The sequence below is a fragment of the Calidris pugnax genome, unplaced genomic scaffold (assembly GCF_001431845.1).
Source record: "Calidris pugnax isolate Ruff unplaced genomic scaffold, ASM143184v1 scaffold24, whole genome shotgun sequence".
In the NCBI taxonomy this organism is placed as follows: Eukaryota; Metazoa; Chordata; class Aves; order Charadriiformes; family Scolopacidae; genus Calidris; species Calidris pugnax.
In genome coordinates this window covers 37,336,778-37,352,007 of record NW_015090922.1, presented here as the reverse complement: position 1 = coordinate 37,352,007, position 15,230 = coordinate 37,336,778, and the positions used below count along the sequence as shown (strand labels likewise).

Below are 15,230 nucleotides of genomic sequence, written 5' to 3'. Positions count from 1 at the left end.
TAGTAAATGAAGAAAATAGAATGGTGATCCTGCAGAGATTTTCCTGTTTTCAGCAGCAGGAGCCAAAAAAAACATGAACAGTTATTGTAGGTAGAAGCAAACCAATAGATCCTGAAGTTCCCCAAGAGGTTTTCAAGCATAACACCATTGACATTGCAATAATTTGTTACCTGGAGCAATGCGTCACTTCTGTTTCTAGCACACTGTGTTTCTGGATAAGAACAAGAGTAGTCCAAGAGATTGCTTAGGTATGGTCTTTGGGCTTTTAGGCTCAGGTGGCAGCTACAATTTAGACAGAGGTTTCTTTCTGTTGCACAATGCTGTTTGACTATTTGCCCAAAGGAATTGTTTTCAGTGATGCTTTTTCTTGGTGGTGTTTTTTTTTTTTTTATTTGTTTCATGTATGCTCTAGTGCATTGGCTTTGCACTCGAATGGCTATACTCAGTGATGCCAAGTGATCATGACTCACTTCCTAATCTTGATCATTTGCTTTCTTCATGGCAAACACAGGAAACACTGCTGAGACAATCTGCTCAGCTCCAGGAAGAAAGGAGGTGGAAGCCCTTTTTATTTGTATTTCACTCCTCTCAAAGCTCTTTTATAGCTCTGTAGAGAATGCAAGGAATCTTCTTCCTTATGGCTATGTGTGGCTAAGGCAGCTGTAGCTTTTCTGTCTGATTCCAATGCCTCAGCACTGGAATTTTTTTGTTTTCCTTGCTGCAACATTTGTCTGAGGACACGAGTGTGCCAATGCCACTGAGCAATGGGGCTGCTGAAGCCTCATGCTGTGGCCTGTGCCGGGCAAAGGCAGGCCCGTTGTCCCCATACCATGGCACATGATGCAGTTTCTGCTGCCAACAGCCTTGGCCAGGTCTGCTGCCTGTGCTGGGGTTGGATTTTGAGGAACAACCTCACCACCTTCTCCCCAGCTTTATGCAGAGAAGATACAGGAGAACTCAGGAGTCAGACACTCCATGCTCTGCCTGCCTCTGGCTATACTCACAGAGCTGATAGCACATGAGCTGTGAAAGGGAAACTAATAAGTTGCCTTCAGAGTTCCTAATTAATTACTAGGAAGTGAAACAACACAAATTCATCAGTTTGACAGGCCACTTCCTCTTCCTAGATATCACTGAGATATTCCAGTAGCAATCCAGGTGAATTTTGGTAGAACCACTGGTCCCCTGAGTGTCACAGTGCAGAAAATCAGTAACTCCCGGTCGTTAAGAAGAAAGTAAGAGTTTGACGTTGCACTAAATTTCTAATGTCATCATTCTTCATTTCCCTGAGGAAGAAATATATTCCCTCTCGCACCCTTAATGGAGTGGCAGTTTGAGACAAGCTCCACTTCTCCAGTGGATTTTCCTGTCAAAAATAGCGATGGGGCCCTCAGTTTTTTCTGACACAAATTCTGCTAATCCATCTCTGGAGAAATTATTCATCAGGCACTCTATACCTTGCTTCCTTGTGCTGTCCATCATAACTTCCAGTGCCTGCGCCTCTGGTCATGGTACAAAATAGTGACCACATGGCATGTGATAGCTTGAAAGAGATCTGGATGGATCCAGGTCAGTAAGCAATGCGCAAAAGTCCCAGACCCCAAGTAATCACTGGTCCTGATGCAGTGAAATACAGAGAAAAAAACAGCACAATGCTTTCATCTGCTTGGGACTGGATAGATATAAGTTCTCAAATGGCTAAACTTTCAGCACGCTTTGGTCTTTCATTACTGGAAACTTCCGTATTTCTGTCATATATCACAGAGAGAAGCTTGCTTTGCACTCGGCTGCCTTACTTATGACTTTTCAGGGAGAATCTGTCAACAGCTAATCAGATTTCTCATACTCAGAACTTGCCTTTTAAGATATTTGATCTGTTCACAAGAAAATCATAATGATAGGTTTGGCAGACTTCAAATCAAAATTCCAACAGAAGTTAGGATCTTAATTTACACAGTTCTGGAGGGGAGGGGAAGGAAGCCAGGAGTTAATATAATTGATCCTGTTGACTACAGGATACCTAAGGAAACAGGATATCCCGATAATCCTTGGCAAAATAAGAGTGTCATTCATATTACATGATACTTATGGAGAGATTCTAGTGCTGAAAATCCAACAATGCAGTTTATAAATATACAGATATAACTACTGTATTCCATATTTATATGATATTTGGAAATTTGAAGATTTGAAAAAGAGTCTCAATCAAATGTTTTCTAATAAATATTTTGTGAGAGTTTTTTTTCAATGAGTGCTTTCACATCTTTTAGCCCAAATTCTTAATTGCGTATGGGTTGCTCGAAATTAGGCAAAAGATCACAGGTTAAGTAGAGCTATCATAACAGCAGATCCAAATTTATAGTATTGCCAGCAGGTGAAGGGGGGCTGCCCAGAGAGACATCTCCATCCTTAGAGGTATTCAAAAGATGTGATCCTGGGTAGCTGGCTCTAGAGGTCCGTGCTTGAGCTGGGGGTTTGGACTAGATGATCTCCAGAGGGCCCTTTCAACCTCAATCACTTTGTGACTTTGCAATTCTGAGATAATATATCAACTATGCTTTTAAATATTTAATTATTTTTTTAAATGAAACAGCAACAGTAGAGGTTTTGCAATGCAAGCAGAATGCTCTTTTCCAAATGGCATCATACAACAATTGTGATTTACATTCCTTTAAAAAAATGAAAAGTGGATTCTATTTATAAGAGCAAAAACTACTTTCTTTAGTAATTATGGAAACATTCATGAGTTTATCACTTTGCAAATTTATGGGAAATCTCTGTTGATGGAATAACTGCTTGGAATTATAGTATGGAAACTGACTTTCTTGACTATACAAGCCATTTAAGTGCCTTTTCTAAACCCCTTTCTGCACCTATGATTATTCTAATATTAAACTTGCTAAATTAATTGACTGGAAAAAAATGTAAAGGAGTGAGCACTTCTTTCAGTGCACACTTGGCAGTGAATCAGACGTAAGATATTTGCATGCCTATAATCAATTTAGATTTAAAATTCATTTATTATTATTCAGGAAGTGTTGTCCACAAGTTCTGTTCTAGGTACAGAAACATAGGCAAGATCAGACCAAACATGTAAGATTCGTTACTTTTAAAATAGCCCTTTTGTGCTATTCATGTAAAAGAATTGGATGCCCATGTGATCACCATAGCTAGGAATGCAAGGTAGAACTGTATCTATTGCCTCTTTCTTCCCCCTTACTGACCTGGAGTATCCATGTCCATCATAAAACTTTTCTTAGGAGTTTTTCATTTGGTTAGTTTAGTTATTTAGGACAGGGTTCATCGATCTGTAAGAATCCAAAAGCTAGGTACTGTAATGAGGAAGAGATGGATGCTTTTCCAGATGGTATCTTTCTTAAGATGGTGTCCAAAATAGACTGTTTTCTGGAAGTTTGTTTTGCCTGGCATTTCAACAGAGTTAAAACTGCCTTAGATGAATCATTCCCTTAAGTAATGATAGATAAAATGCTGTTGGCAGTTGATTGAGAAGAAATCCAAACATGCTTTATGTTTTTGTGACTGGTACAATGCCCTTATTCTTAGCCTTTCTGTCTTCCTGAAGTCTAGTATAAGGAAATGTGTATCAGAAAATGGTAGAATATAGGTACCTGGGAGAGATAACCAAGACTCTGATCCCTTAAACTGATGTGGCACTTTTAATGTCTTGTTTTCCAGAATTAAATACTTCTAGGGTGTATTCCATCTCACCCACGTTAAGTGCTTGCTGTAGATGAGATGAGTTGGGCAATAGACGCTAGGTGCAACTGTTTTTTTTCCATCTGTCAAAAAGGACTGAAAGAGTGACTATCTGTCTCAGTTGCAGATGTCTACGTTCAGTTAGAGGAATCCTACTTGAGAGTGGAGTGTGTCTGGGTGGTTTTCGATGGTGGGTGGAAAGGATTTCTGACCCTTCCCCCCTGCTCTCCAGCCAGCTCAGCTGTGACTGTTTCACAGAATCACAGCATTGTAGGAGTTGGAAGGAACCTAAAGGTTTCCTTAAGATGTGTTGTCCACACAAATAACCTATTCATCTTCCTTCTTGATTCAATGCCCAATTTATAAGGAATTTTCACTAAAATTGGAGCAATGATTGAAGCTTATCCTTTATTTGTGGTCAGAGGGAACAGCTATTTGGATATGCACTGATATCTAATTAATAATAATTATCTAATAATATAGATATTAGGGGTCTAATATCTAATATATGAACTTGTGTAGTTGACATATCTCAAAGAATCACAGTTACTTTAAGGTAAGTAACTATTTTTGCAGATAAAATAAATCACGTAGTGACTAGTAATCTGGAAATCAGATCTTATATGAAAACTACTTCACCACATATGATACAGATACATAAACTTTATAATATTTTAAGCACATCTTGTGTTCTTACACATATGGCTCTTTTATTGTTCTCTCTGGACTTTCTGCCTGCTTTGCTTTATTTTGTTTGCTTCTTTTTTTTTTCTTCTTCTTCTTTTCCCATTTGTTTCATATTGCTAGGAACTTGAAGCAATCCCAACTTTTGTCATTTCTTTTATGAAATTTAAGGTAAGGTACATTGCCTTGCTAGCCTTATGTTAATCTTTCCAAAAAAGCAAATCAATGAACATAATGAGTCTAAGTCTATCTGCTTATGTGAGCTGATCCTAACAGCCTAATGCTTAATTTTGCAAATACTTTCACAGAAATATTATAGAAAAGCAAAACTTTCCTATAATAAATCTCAAACTATGCTTTTGATTTTCTTAAGTGTAGATATCAGCACAAAAAACATAGATTATAGATTGATGTTTCTACTCATCTAATCTCATTTTAGATGGATATTGCTGTATGTCGTTAGGTTTATAGAGTAGATACTAGATTGTATATATGATTGTGTAAGTGGTGTATGTAGACAGTCTGTTGGAAGGAGAGAGCATTCATGTATAATTGCATGATATGCACTGCTCCTTTTCACATAAATAATGATGTTTTTAAAACATGCTTTTTGAATCATCTTGGACATTTAGATACTTATAATTGTCTAGCATTAATGAGAGAAATTCAGAAATCTAACATGGAGTATTTGAAATGGACATTCAGAGCTGAAACAGGAAGACTGCAGAAGTGAATGTATTGTGAAACAAGTATCAGTTGTCACTGCAGTCAGTCAATAGTGTTTATAGTTTTACCTGATCCAATTAATTACTATGGTGCCACACTCATTTTTGTGTGAGGGCTTGCTCTTTTTGACATATAAGCAATAGGTTATTTTCAAGTAAATGTTATCAAGGGTTCATCTCATATTGTATATATGTAACTAGTGGTATGTGTTGAAGTGAAGATTAATACTGATAGTGGAAATTATTCCCATCTTCTTAATCCGTTCAAGTAAGTTTGGCCAGCTCTAGTGGGACCTTGTACATTCTTAGCCTTATGTGGCCCCAGTGCATTGCTGCTCAAACTAGTGAAGATTTGAAGTGGTAAAAGCTCTGTCAGTTTCTTTATCTCGGTATAAATTCAGCTACAGAGGAAGCACTTTACTTCAAAGTATTTCTGATATGAAGTCTTTCTCTTTTTGTGCTCTGATGAGCAAGTAATTCAGAAGATAATCCTGTCACCTCCAACATCTTTATGGCAGCAGAGTTCCCCAATGTAAGAGGAATTTCCTGAGCAATAACTACAAAAATAACTTTCTGAGCTCTTCCAGGGATTTACTGTCTGCTTTTACAGAGAGGCATTAATAGCTCATCCCTGAAGATGATGCTTGGCTCATTGTTCACCATGCATCTGTGGTACTGTTGTCAGTGAACATCCCACACATATACATCCAGTGACACACATATATATAAGCCAGAGATTTCAAAAGGAATAGCATAATTAATTGAATTCATTTATAAACGTTTGTAAAGAGACTTGATTTTCTCAGAATGTAGGCAATAGAATTGTTCAGCATACCTGAAAGAGAGGTAACTTTTTTTTTTTAGATTAAAAAGCTCATCTTTGAAAATTTTAATCTGCCCATGCTTGAGATTTTGAACAGTTCACCTGGTGTATAATTACATATTAGAAAACCCAACTAAGTACTCTTTTTATAGTCCATAATTAAGTTTCTCATGAAACAGAAATGTGTATTTTTAGCTCTTCAAACACCAAAGTATTCTGTATTATGTAATTTTCAAATTAACTCAGGCATATCAGTTAATAAAATAACGTTTTGACTTTGGTCTGAGCTGAAAACTTTCTATGTAAATTTAAATTGTACTCGGTTATCATACTGGATACTGATACACTTTTCTCTAATTACTTTCTTTGATGTTCTTTGGCAGTTGAGTGCTCCAGTTCTGTTCATCTCTGGAAAACAGTCAATATTCATAGAATGGTGTCAGGATAAAGTAACACTTTAAAATGCTGTTTGGAAGTAGTCTTCAGAAAATAGTGGCTTAGATAAATTGAAATAAAGAGGATTAGAGATCAATGATCCTCATACTGAAGGAAGCACAAATAGTTATTATCCTAGATAACTTTTCTTTGATGGTTTACATTCTGATCTGTATGCTACTTCAGATGTGCAGGCTTTAGAAAATAGTTTGCACGTCTGTAAGAATATACTTTTGAGACTCTTTTACTAAGAGTAAGAACCACTAAGCAGTAATAATAGTCTTGTTTTAGGAATGATAGCTCATTAAACATGGAGGTGTTGGTGACAGGTGCCTTGGTGTCTAAGAAAGTGAATCTTTTACATCAGCTACCTGAACTGAGACTTTAAAATGCTTTTGTATCAGCAAAGGACCACAGAACCAAGTTTGCAGGTGATAAGTGTTATACTGAACTGGAAACCTGTGAAAATGTATGAATAAATAAATAAAATGAGTTAAGAATTCTCTCTTATATTCTTCTACTCACAGGGGAATAGTCCTGGCTTTTCTGTTTTTCTCAAAGAATCTTGATTTTTCCACACACAGAGCCAACTGTCAGACTAGAAGAGTAGAAATTTTAGTTTATTTCTCTATATTTAAATTATTTGAGAAGTCAAGGAAACCCCAGCATTACATGCAGCTGGAGCAGGGAAATGTCATAGGTGTCCTGAACTGTTTCTCAGGTACCAGCTTTTGGCCAGTGTCAGAAGACAGGGGCATGAGCTATAGTGAACTTTGTTCCAGCACAGCTGCTGTAATATCATGTTAACCTCACTGCAGCTACCCAGCTGAGAATTTACCTAGTGACTTAACAGATCTAATACCTGTGATATTTGCACAATCTATTGTGTAAATTCTGTCCAGCCAACTACCATTGGTTTGAGTAGAGAATCAGTAAGAGTTAGTAGAAATACGTCAAAGTAGGGTTTCTTTCCTATCCGAGGATCCTGTCCTTTCCTCAGCTGAAATGAAGCAAAAGGTCTACACTTTTAAAATGGTTACAGGGAAATTAAATTTTACATACTTGAGGCAGCTTTCAGAGAAAGGAACCACAATTGGCTCCTTTCCCAGGTTAGGATCTTTTCTCAAAAGGCTGTTGTTGCTTAAATACAGTCAGAGGCTATTTTTTTTTTTCATCATATGGTCCAGTTTTTCTTCTCACATGTAATGCTTGAAACTTAATTACTCATTTTAGGTGATTAACTCATATGATGTGGTGTTGCATTTGTTCGCTGTAATAGATCCGTTTCTGACAAATGTTACTGTGATATGGCTTCTTTGGTTTCAAAGAGCAGCTTCTGATTAAGAGCCAACAGATATGGTTCATTGGTTGGAAATCCGAGGTGGACGCTTGTATTCTGCTTGATTAGCCTGCTTACACAGTGCACACAAAAAAAACCCCAACCTTTTCTGTTGTCTCCTAACCCTCTCATACAACGTGCTCACAGACCTGAGATTTCCTGTTAGTATTTTTCTGTTCACTGCCAGGTCACTGAATTCTGCAGAGAACTTTGCAGCCTTGCCAAGCACCAGTGGCATGACAAACTGAAATGTTAAAGGAAAACTGCAAAACAAATATGCTGTTCTTGAAAGCCATAAAATGGCATGGAAGGAAAAAAAAATAATGAATACAATCGGGTTTTCTTTATTAATTTTAATTTTCTGTGTTTAAACATTGTCTATCAAATTATTTTGGCTCTTCTGAACTTGGAGCTTGATGTCAAGGATTGCCCTGAAGTCACTCAGAAAATACCTTTTGTTTTAAGCAATAGCAGACCAGATAATAGAATGGTGGTAAAAGATGATAAAATCCACTCTTGTCAGCTCAATTAATTTTTACTGAAAATTGACTCTGAAAATATTTGTGTTAATTTAACATCAGATGAGAACTACAAGTAACATCTCTGACACTGCAATGTCCCAAATTGTCATGATTTTACCACTATAAGAGTCATATCTAAATGTTGAGTTCTTCTCTAATGGAAAGGAAGTGCTTTTCTGTTAGACTGTATGAAGATAAGTGATGAGAGAATTTGGCCCAGATGTTCATGACCTTAACTTATGAGAGAGATGTTAATTTCTGGACTATACCTGACACTTCTACTAACGGGCTGAAATGTTTTTTGTGTGTGTGTGATTGTACTAAATCATAGAAGGAAGATAGACTGATGCTGAGAGACCTAAAAGTGTGGGCAGAACAATTTGAAAGAGACATAGCCCGAGCACAGGTGGCAGAAACAAGCTTACAGGAGAAATATCAGGTAAGCAGCAGGGAAAAATTTGTATAAGAAGTTATTTATCATCATTATGTATAACCTGTGCCGCGGTACTTTATGCAATCTGTATATATGCAAGTCAATACATTGTAGTTTAAAGAAATAAGGACACAAATTGTCTTGCCTTTTATTGGTGGAGGAATGATAATGTCAGCTCCAGCTTTGCTACGTAGAGCAGTGCACAGATGGTTTGCCTAACACAGAGCTTTTTCTAGCAGTGTGAAGAAGGACTGTCCTAGTTAGAAGTGAGCATGTGTTTGTACAGTCCTTCCAGATCCTGCATGGTGCTCAGATGGGAGATATGACTGAAGGCTGGATGAGGTGACAGGTGGAGAGGACAGGGCTTTGAGCTTTATTTATTTCCCAAAGCTTAATATGTAATTTTGCAATAGAAATTTTGGCCTAAACGTTCTCCTGAAGCTTGGGAGTTTTCTAAAAACAGCTAGTAGTTTACTTAATCAATTATTATTTCCTTTCATGTAGGGTTCACGTATTTGATCACTGAAGGAAAACTCAAAAGTCCTATCTATATTTCCCCAGAGGATTCTACAGTTTATTAAAACCTTTAATAAAATGCATTCCAGTGTAAATATGGAAGTTTACTGCTACTACTCTTTGGGAAGATTAGGACTTCTATCAGTAGAAAATTGTCATAGATTGTAGTACTCCATAAAAGTTGAGGAATTTCATTCTTTGACTCTGTACTACATTGATTTGATTCTCTCTTTGTGCAGTCATTTAAGCATTTCAGAGTGCAATATGATGTAAAAAGGAAACAGATTGAACTTGTAACCCAGTCATTAAGGAAAGATGGTAAATTATCACTTGATCAGGCTATGGTGAAGCAAGCATGGGACAGAGTTTCTTCCAGGGTAAGTTGAAAATTATTATTCTATATATTTTTTAGTAGATGAAGGATGAGGATTTAAAAGCATTTAGACACCTGTTTGATATTGCTTTTATTAGGCATTAGTAACCTAGAAATGGAACAAATTTCTAGCACTGTTGAATTACTTTGCATTTATTCTGAGAACACTTACTTTATTATTGGTCAAAGCCACAATATGAACTTTAAGAAAAGGACTATCCTTTGAGGCTTCCCTTTAATTAAAAGTGTATTAGCATTGCTTATCCAAGTTGATAAAAAGAAAAGCACATGCAATACCCCTTCAAAATGCAATGTTTTCATGTAAATTGCTAGTTATCTGAGAAATTCTAATACAACATTTTTAATATGACTAAAAGAAGTTTCTGTGTAATTCTTAGTACTTTATCAATAAATGAGGCCTTAATGCTATTTTTGGCTGGCTTGCAATAGTAATAAATTAATATGAGAATTTGTGATAGTAATTTTGTAGTAATTAAATGAAAAAACCCAAATTACTTATTGTCCCAAATAAAAAATCCATTAATATACAGTGAGTATTAATGATTTAATAATGTTTTATCTCATGTATTTAACAGAGGACCTGTTAAAAAAATATTCTGGAGTTTTGACATAATTTTCATTCTTGTAAATGGGATTGCCAATATGACACAGTATTTCACAGCTATAGCCTTGATGCCACAATCCTTTGAGACTCATTTGCACTTCACACATAGAAAATATGTTCAAAATAGAGATAAAAAGATTTTATGAAAGAGTGTAAAATAAATTACATCAGGAGAAAGAAGGTCTCGCATGCCTTCCTGTGCCTGTTAACTGATGAAATGCCAGTTCTTCAGCATGTCAGTTGTTCCAGTTTATACGTGGTCAGTTCTGTAACTCAGTTAAAATTCTGGAAGGGAAATACATGAATCAATGAATCCTTATAGAGGTTTTGTGCCCTGTAATTGCCTCTCATTTCAGAATTGATGTGTACTATACCTAGGTTTGTCTCAAACATATGGTGTTACATAGCATTTTGGTCTTACAGTATAAAGCCTGATTTTTCTCAAGGTACTTGTTTGTATAATTAAGCAAGGAAGGAATTTCAATCCTCTTGCTTTTATTTCCTAGCTAGCTGATTGGCACAGACACCTTGATAAGTCTCTTCCCGCACCTCTGGGTACCATAGGTGCTTGGCTCTATAGAGCAGAGGCTGCTCTGAGAGAAGAAGTGACTGTTCAGCAAGCTCATGAGGAAACAGCCAATACAATACACCGGAAGCTTGAACAACATAAGGTAGATCTACATGCATTCATTCTGTGCATTATATTTCATTGTTTCCAAAGCTGTAAATGACCCATACTCTACAAAGAAAGATGATTGTTTCTAGTTTCTGTGGGTGGTTCCGTTCTTGATGATAGCTAAAGCTTAGGTGTCTTTTAGGGATGACTTAAACTGTGGTATCTGTGTATCTTACAGTATTCAAATTTGCTTTTGCATGTTCCTGCTTCTCTTGTCTGAAAGATATCAGGTATTAATTTTCAATTTTTCCTCTATTCTAGTATTGCTGTTGGGTAAAATTCCATAGGGAGTTCATAAGTTGGGTACATTTTTCAGCCAATGTGAACTCATTAGGTGTAACAGGAGAGAGAAAGCAAACATAAGTGTGCTGGTAGGCAGTGCAGGTGATATACACTGGGGGGAAAAACTAGAATGAAGTGAATTTTCATAGTATTGTGATGACAAATAGCACGAGAAGTTCCCTCTGCTGTGGTAAACAGGAAATTTTTCCAGATGAATTTAAATACCTTTGCCATTATTCTCTGCTGAGTCCAAGTTTTCATTTCAAATCAAAACTGTGAGGATTGTGCATTTAGGTAATATATATATATACATGAGAAAAATATAGAAAGAAATTGTTAGTGAGAGGATAAAAGAAACTGAATTAGTGAATATGATAGAGAAATAAAAAACATGATGTAGAAAAAGGCTGCACTTGCAAAAGTAGGACTGTATTTTATATTCGTTTTTTTTTACTATTGCTACTGTTTTAAAACTTGATTGTAGTTTTTTTAATTTTGTGGTTTGGTTATGGATGGGGGTTTTTATTAAAAAATAATGCCTTATAGTGGAAGCTGATGAGTTTTGTGGTCATCTTGGAATAGCTGTGGCAGACAATGGTGGTTTATCTGAAAGATCAGTTGGGTCGTCTGATTACTCATTCTTAAAACAGTGGCTCCTCTTCTAACTTAAGTGGTAGCTAATAAAATTTAACCAAAACAATATTAAATCCATGAGGAAGACGTTGCTTTCTTTCAAGTCTAGTGTCTTGTAATGCTAGAATTCATTAGCTTTCATATTAACATCAAATGTTCCAGGATTCATAAGATTGTTTAAACAAAGTCAAACACTTTTTTCTTTTAATGTGAACACTGTAGGCCTTCTTTAGATATATTCATAAGAAACACAGAAGAGTGTGTCCTAAACTGTCTTTTCTTTGCGTCAGAAATGCTATGGTGAGGGATTTCTATGCCAACAAATAAACTTTGATTTAGGTTAGTCTGTGCCAGGGAAGTTTTCCCATGGGAGTGGGACGAGGAAAGCTTAAAGAAAAACATGTGTAATTATATCTGTTACTGGAGGTTTTTTTGTCACTCAGATTTGCATTGATGAATCCTAATGTGCTATTGGGTAGTAGCAGAAATGCATTAGAGCGTTGTTTTTGTTTTCAGTCCCTGTTTCCTAGGAAATTGTTGGGGTTTGTTTGTTATGGTTTTGTTCAAATAATATAATCACTTGCTCTATGTCTTTGTGTCATCTGATAATGAGTTATTTTAGTGAACTTTGTAGTTTATGGCCATTTTGAAGCTAATACAATGCGTACCAGTTTGTTTAGACAAACCTTCATGGAGTCGGGCAAGTGCTGAAGTTTTTTTTAATTAATATTACTGCCAAGATCCAGAAATTAAGGAAAACGTCTGTGCTTGTTGAGAGTCACTTTGAAGCGCAGGATTTCACTTTATGAGAACTGAATTTCACTGAATTTTTAGTGTTGGAAGGGACCATAGAGTTCATCTAGTCCAACTCCCCTGCTGAAGCAGGATTGCCTAGTGCTAGAGCATGTTACTCAGGACTGCATCCAGGCGGGTTTTGAAAATCTCCAAAGAAGGGGACTTCACAACCTCCCTGGGCAGCCTGTTCCAGGGCTCTGTCACCCTCACTGTGAAGTAGTCTGGCTCCCTCCTCCTTCAAACCACCCTTTAGGTACTTATAGGCATTGATAAGGTCTCCCCTCAGCCTTCTCTTCTCTAAAGAGTCCCAGGTCTCTCAGCCTTTCTTCATAAGAGAGATGCTCCAATCCTTGAATCATCTTCGTTGCCCTTTGGACTCTTTCCAGTAGCTCCTTGTCCCTCTTGAACTGGGGTCCCAGAACTGGACACAGTATTCCAGTTGTGGCCTCACCAGTGCAGAGTAGAGGGGGACAATGACTTCCCTCGACCTACTGGCCACGCTCTTCCCTATGCAGCCCAGGATTCCATTGGCCTTCCTGGCCACAAGAGCACACTGCTTGTTCATTGTCATTCTGCTGTCCACCAGGACCCCCAGATCTTTCTCTTCAGAACTTGTCAGAACACTGTATCAAAGTTTTCATGGGCTTCCAGCTGATGATGGATAAAACCACTGGGGTTTGTTTTGACTTACCAATGTGTGTTAGGGGCATCCTATTTTGTCTGGCAAGGTCTCAAATACAGCTAGCTGAGATACTTGTTCCAAAACTTTCCTTTAAGTGAGAGCTTGTTAGTCACAGGATACCTGCCCTCAGTGGAGATTTTGCCGTAGTAAAATCAGTGCTTCGTTTGCATCTGAGAAAACCTTGTTGTGAAGAGGAATGAACTAGGGTTTGGTTGAAGTGAAAAACAATGAAAATATAGGTGGATTGATGGGGATGGTGGGATCTTTTGAGTGAGGTGAGCCAGTGAATTACCATTAATTTCTGCTGTGCAAACACTGGGACACTGGGGAGAAACTCTTCTTCAGCCCACAGGAATAGACATCTGTGATCAATACACAAGCCTGCATTTTGTTTCCCCAGGTGAGAAAGGGGGGGCATTTGTATGATTTATTTTTTTTTTTTGCTAATAGGCTTCTGAGCAGTTTGTGCCAGGAGCTGTCGGTATGCAGTAAAATCCCCCCTGTTCTGTGTCCTCTCAGCTGCTGGGGACTTGATGTGTTATTGTTACGGTATCTCTTCAAAGACTACTGCCAGTCATTCATTTTAATATGTAATCTCCAGGAAGCCGTTTGAAGCGGTGTTGCTTAGTTACAGTTGAAATGTGCTCTGCTGTAAGGTTTTTGCGGGTACAATTCCTACCACAGGAACACAGGTCGGGTACCACATTCTGGGTTCATTCTTGTAATAGAGAGAGAGTGATGTGGAATCGTTTGATGCTGGGAGTGTGGAAAGTTCACTGAATATTGAATGTGTACTTACATAAGGAGCTATGGATCTTCTGCCTATATATAGCGGAGTAGATTAGTTGCTGAAAATTCGAATTTATACTTTATAAAGGCTAGTACCTGTTATAGAGATGTAAAGAGTAAATTTAGCAAGATTATGCTGTTGTGATGTTAGAGTATTTGCAGACTGCATTTCAGGGATTATTTAATGCAGTAAAGAGTTCTTGTTTTGTTAAGCTTTTGCAGTGTATCTTCTGTTTTGAAGTCTTCCATAATTGTTAGAAACAGCTTTAGCAGAGCATCTTACAAGGAGGTTCCCTGTGTAAATGCTTCTGTGGTATGCATAACCTTGCATGCAAATGTGAGAGCATGATCAAATAGTTAACTACATTGAGTCATCAGTGCAGGCTTAAAATTGTGCTTATTAGTTAGATAGCCTACTGTGAGCCTTCTCTGTCTCTCCGTCTCTCTCACCCCTCCTCCCCCCCTCCTTCCCTGTCTCAATCTCTCTCTTTCTTAAAATTAAATCAGGATCTGCTGAAAAACATAGATGGTCACAAAAAAGCATTCCATGAGATCCACGGGGCCAGGTCTGTTAACGGAGTGCCTGTTCCACCTGATCAATTAGAGGATATGGCAGAAAGGTAAGGCTTTTAATCTGAAATGAAAATCCTCTGTGAATTAAAGGGAACCTGTTTGCTTTTTTATCAGGGAATGTAGAAATCATTGTCTACTTATGCTGAAATGAAAATCCTCTGTGAATTAAAGGGAACCTGTTTGCTTTTTTATCAGTGAATGTAGAAATCATTGTCTAGTTATGTTTCTCTGTGGCAAGCATGAAAAAAAATGAAAGGAAAAACCTCCCAGAATATACATAAAAATATACTAAAAAACCTGATACTTTAAAGATTGATGACAATCAAAATAAGCTATGGGTTTTAGAAGGGAATACTTTTTTACATTGATCCTGTTATTACTTGTCTCCGGAAGAAATGTTATGTAAGAACAGCCTGGATGCATGTGAAAAAAAGATAAGAAAAATGACTTTGCAAAACTTAGTGACAGATGTAAACTGCTTATTTCTATGAATAAACAGAAATATAATTAATTTATTATTCATCATGCATAATTAAATGCTTATAGACTCTGAATTAGGTGAAATATTAAAAAAAAAACCCTGAACTTTAACTGAACCTTTTAGTCTTT

At 37.1% G+C, this 15,230-nt stretch overlaps 1 protein-coding gene across 1 annotated transcript in view; it reads left to right on the top strand.

The window, feature by feature from the left end:
* The window catches only part of SYNE1 (spectrin repeat containing, nuclear envelope 1), a 315,179-nt gene that overhangs the window by 64,614 nt on the left and 235,335 nt on the right, over positions 1 to 15,230 (top strand). The window contains exons 10-13 of the mRNA XM_014950654.1: positions 8,576 to 8,683; positions 9,433 to 9,570; positions 10,698 to 10,862; positions 14,556 to 14,668. Coding sequence (XP_014806140.1) covers positions 8,576 to 8,683; positions 9,433 to 9,570; positions 10,698 to 10,862; positions 14,556 to 14,668 — 524 coding nt within the window. The remainder of the gene's footprint in view (positions 1 to 8,575; positions 8,684 to 9,432; positions 9,571 to 10,697; positions 10,863 to 14,555; positions 14,669 to 15,230) is intronic.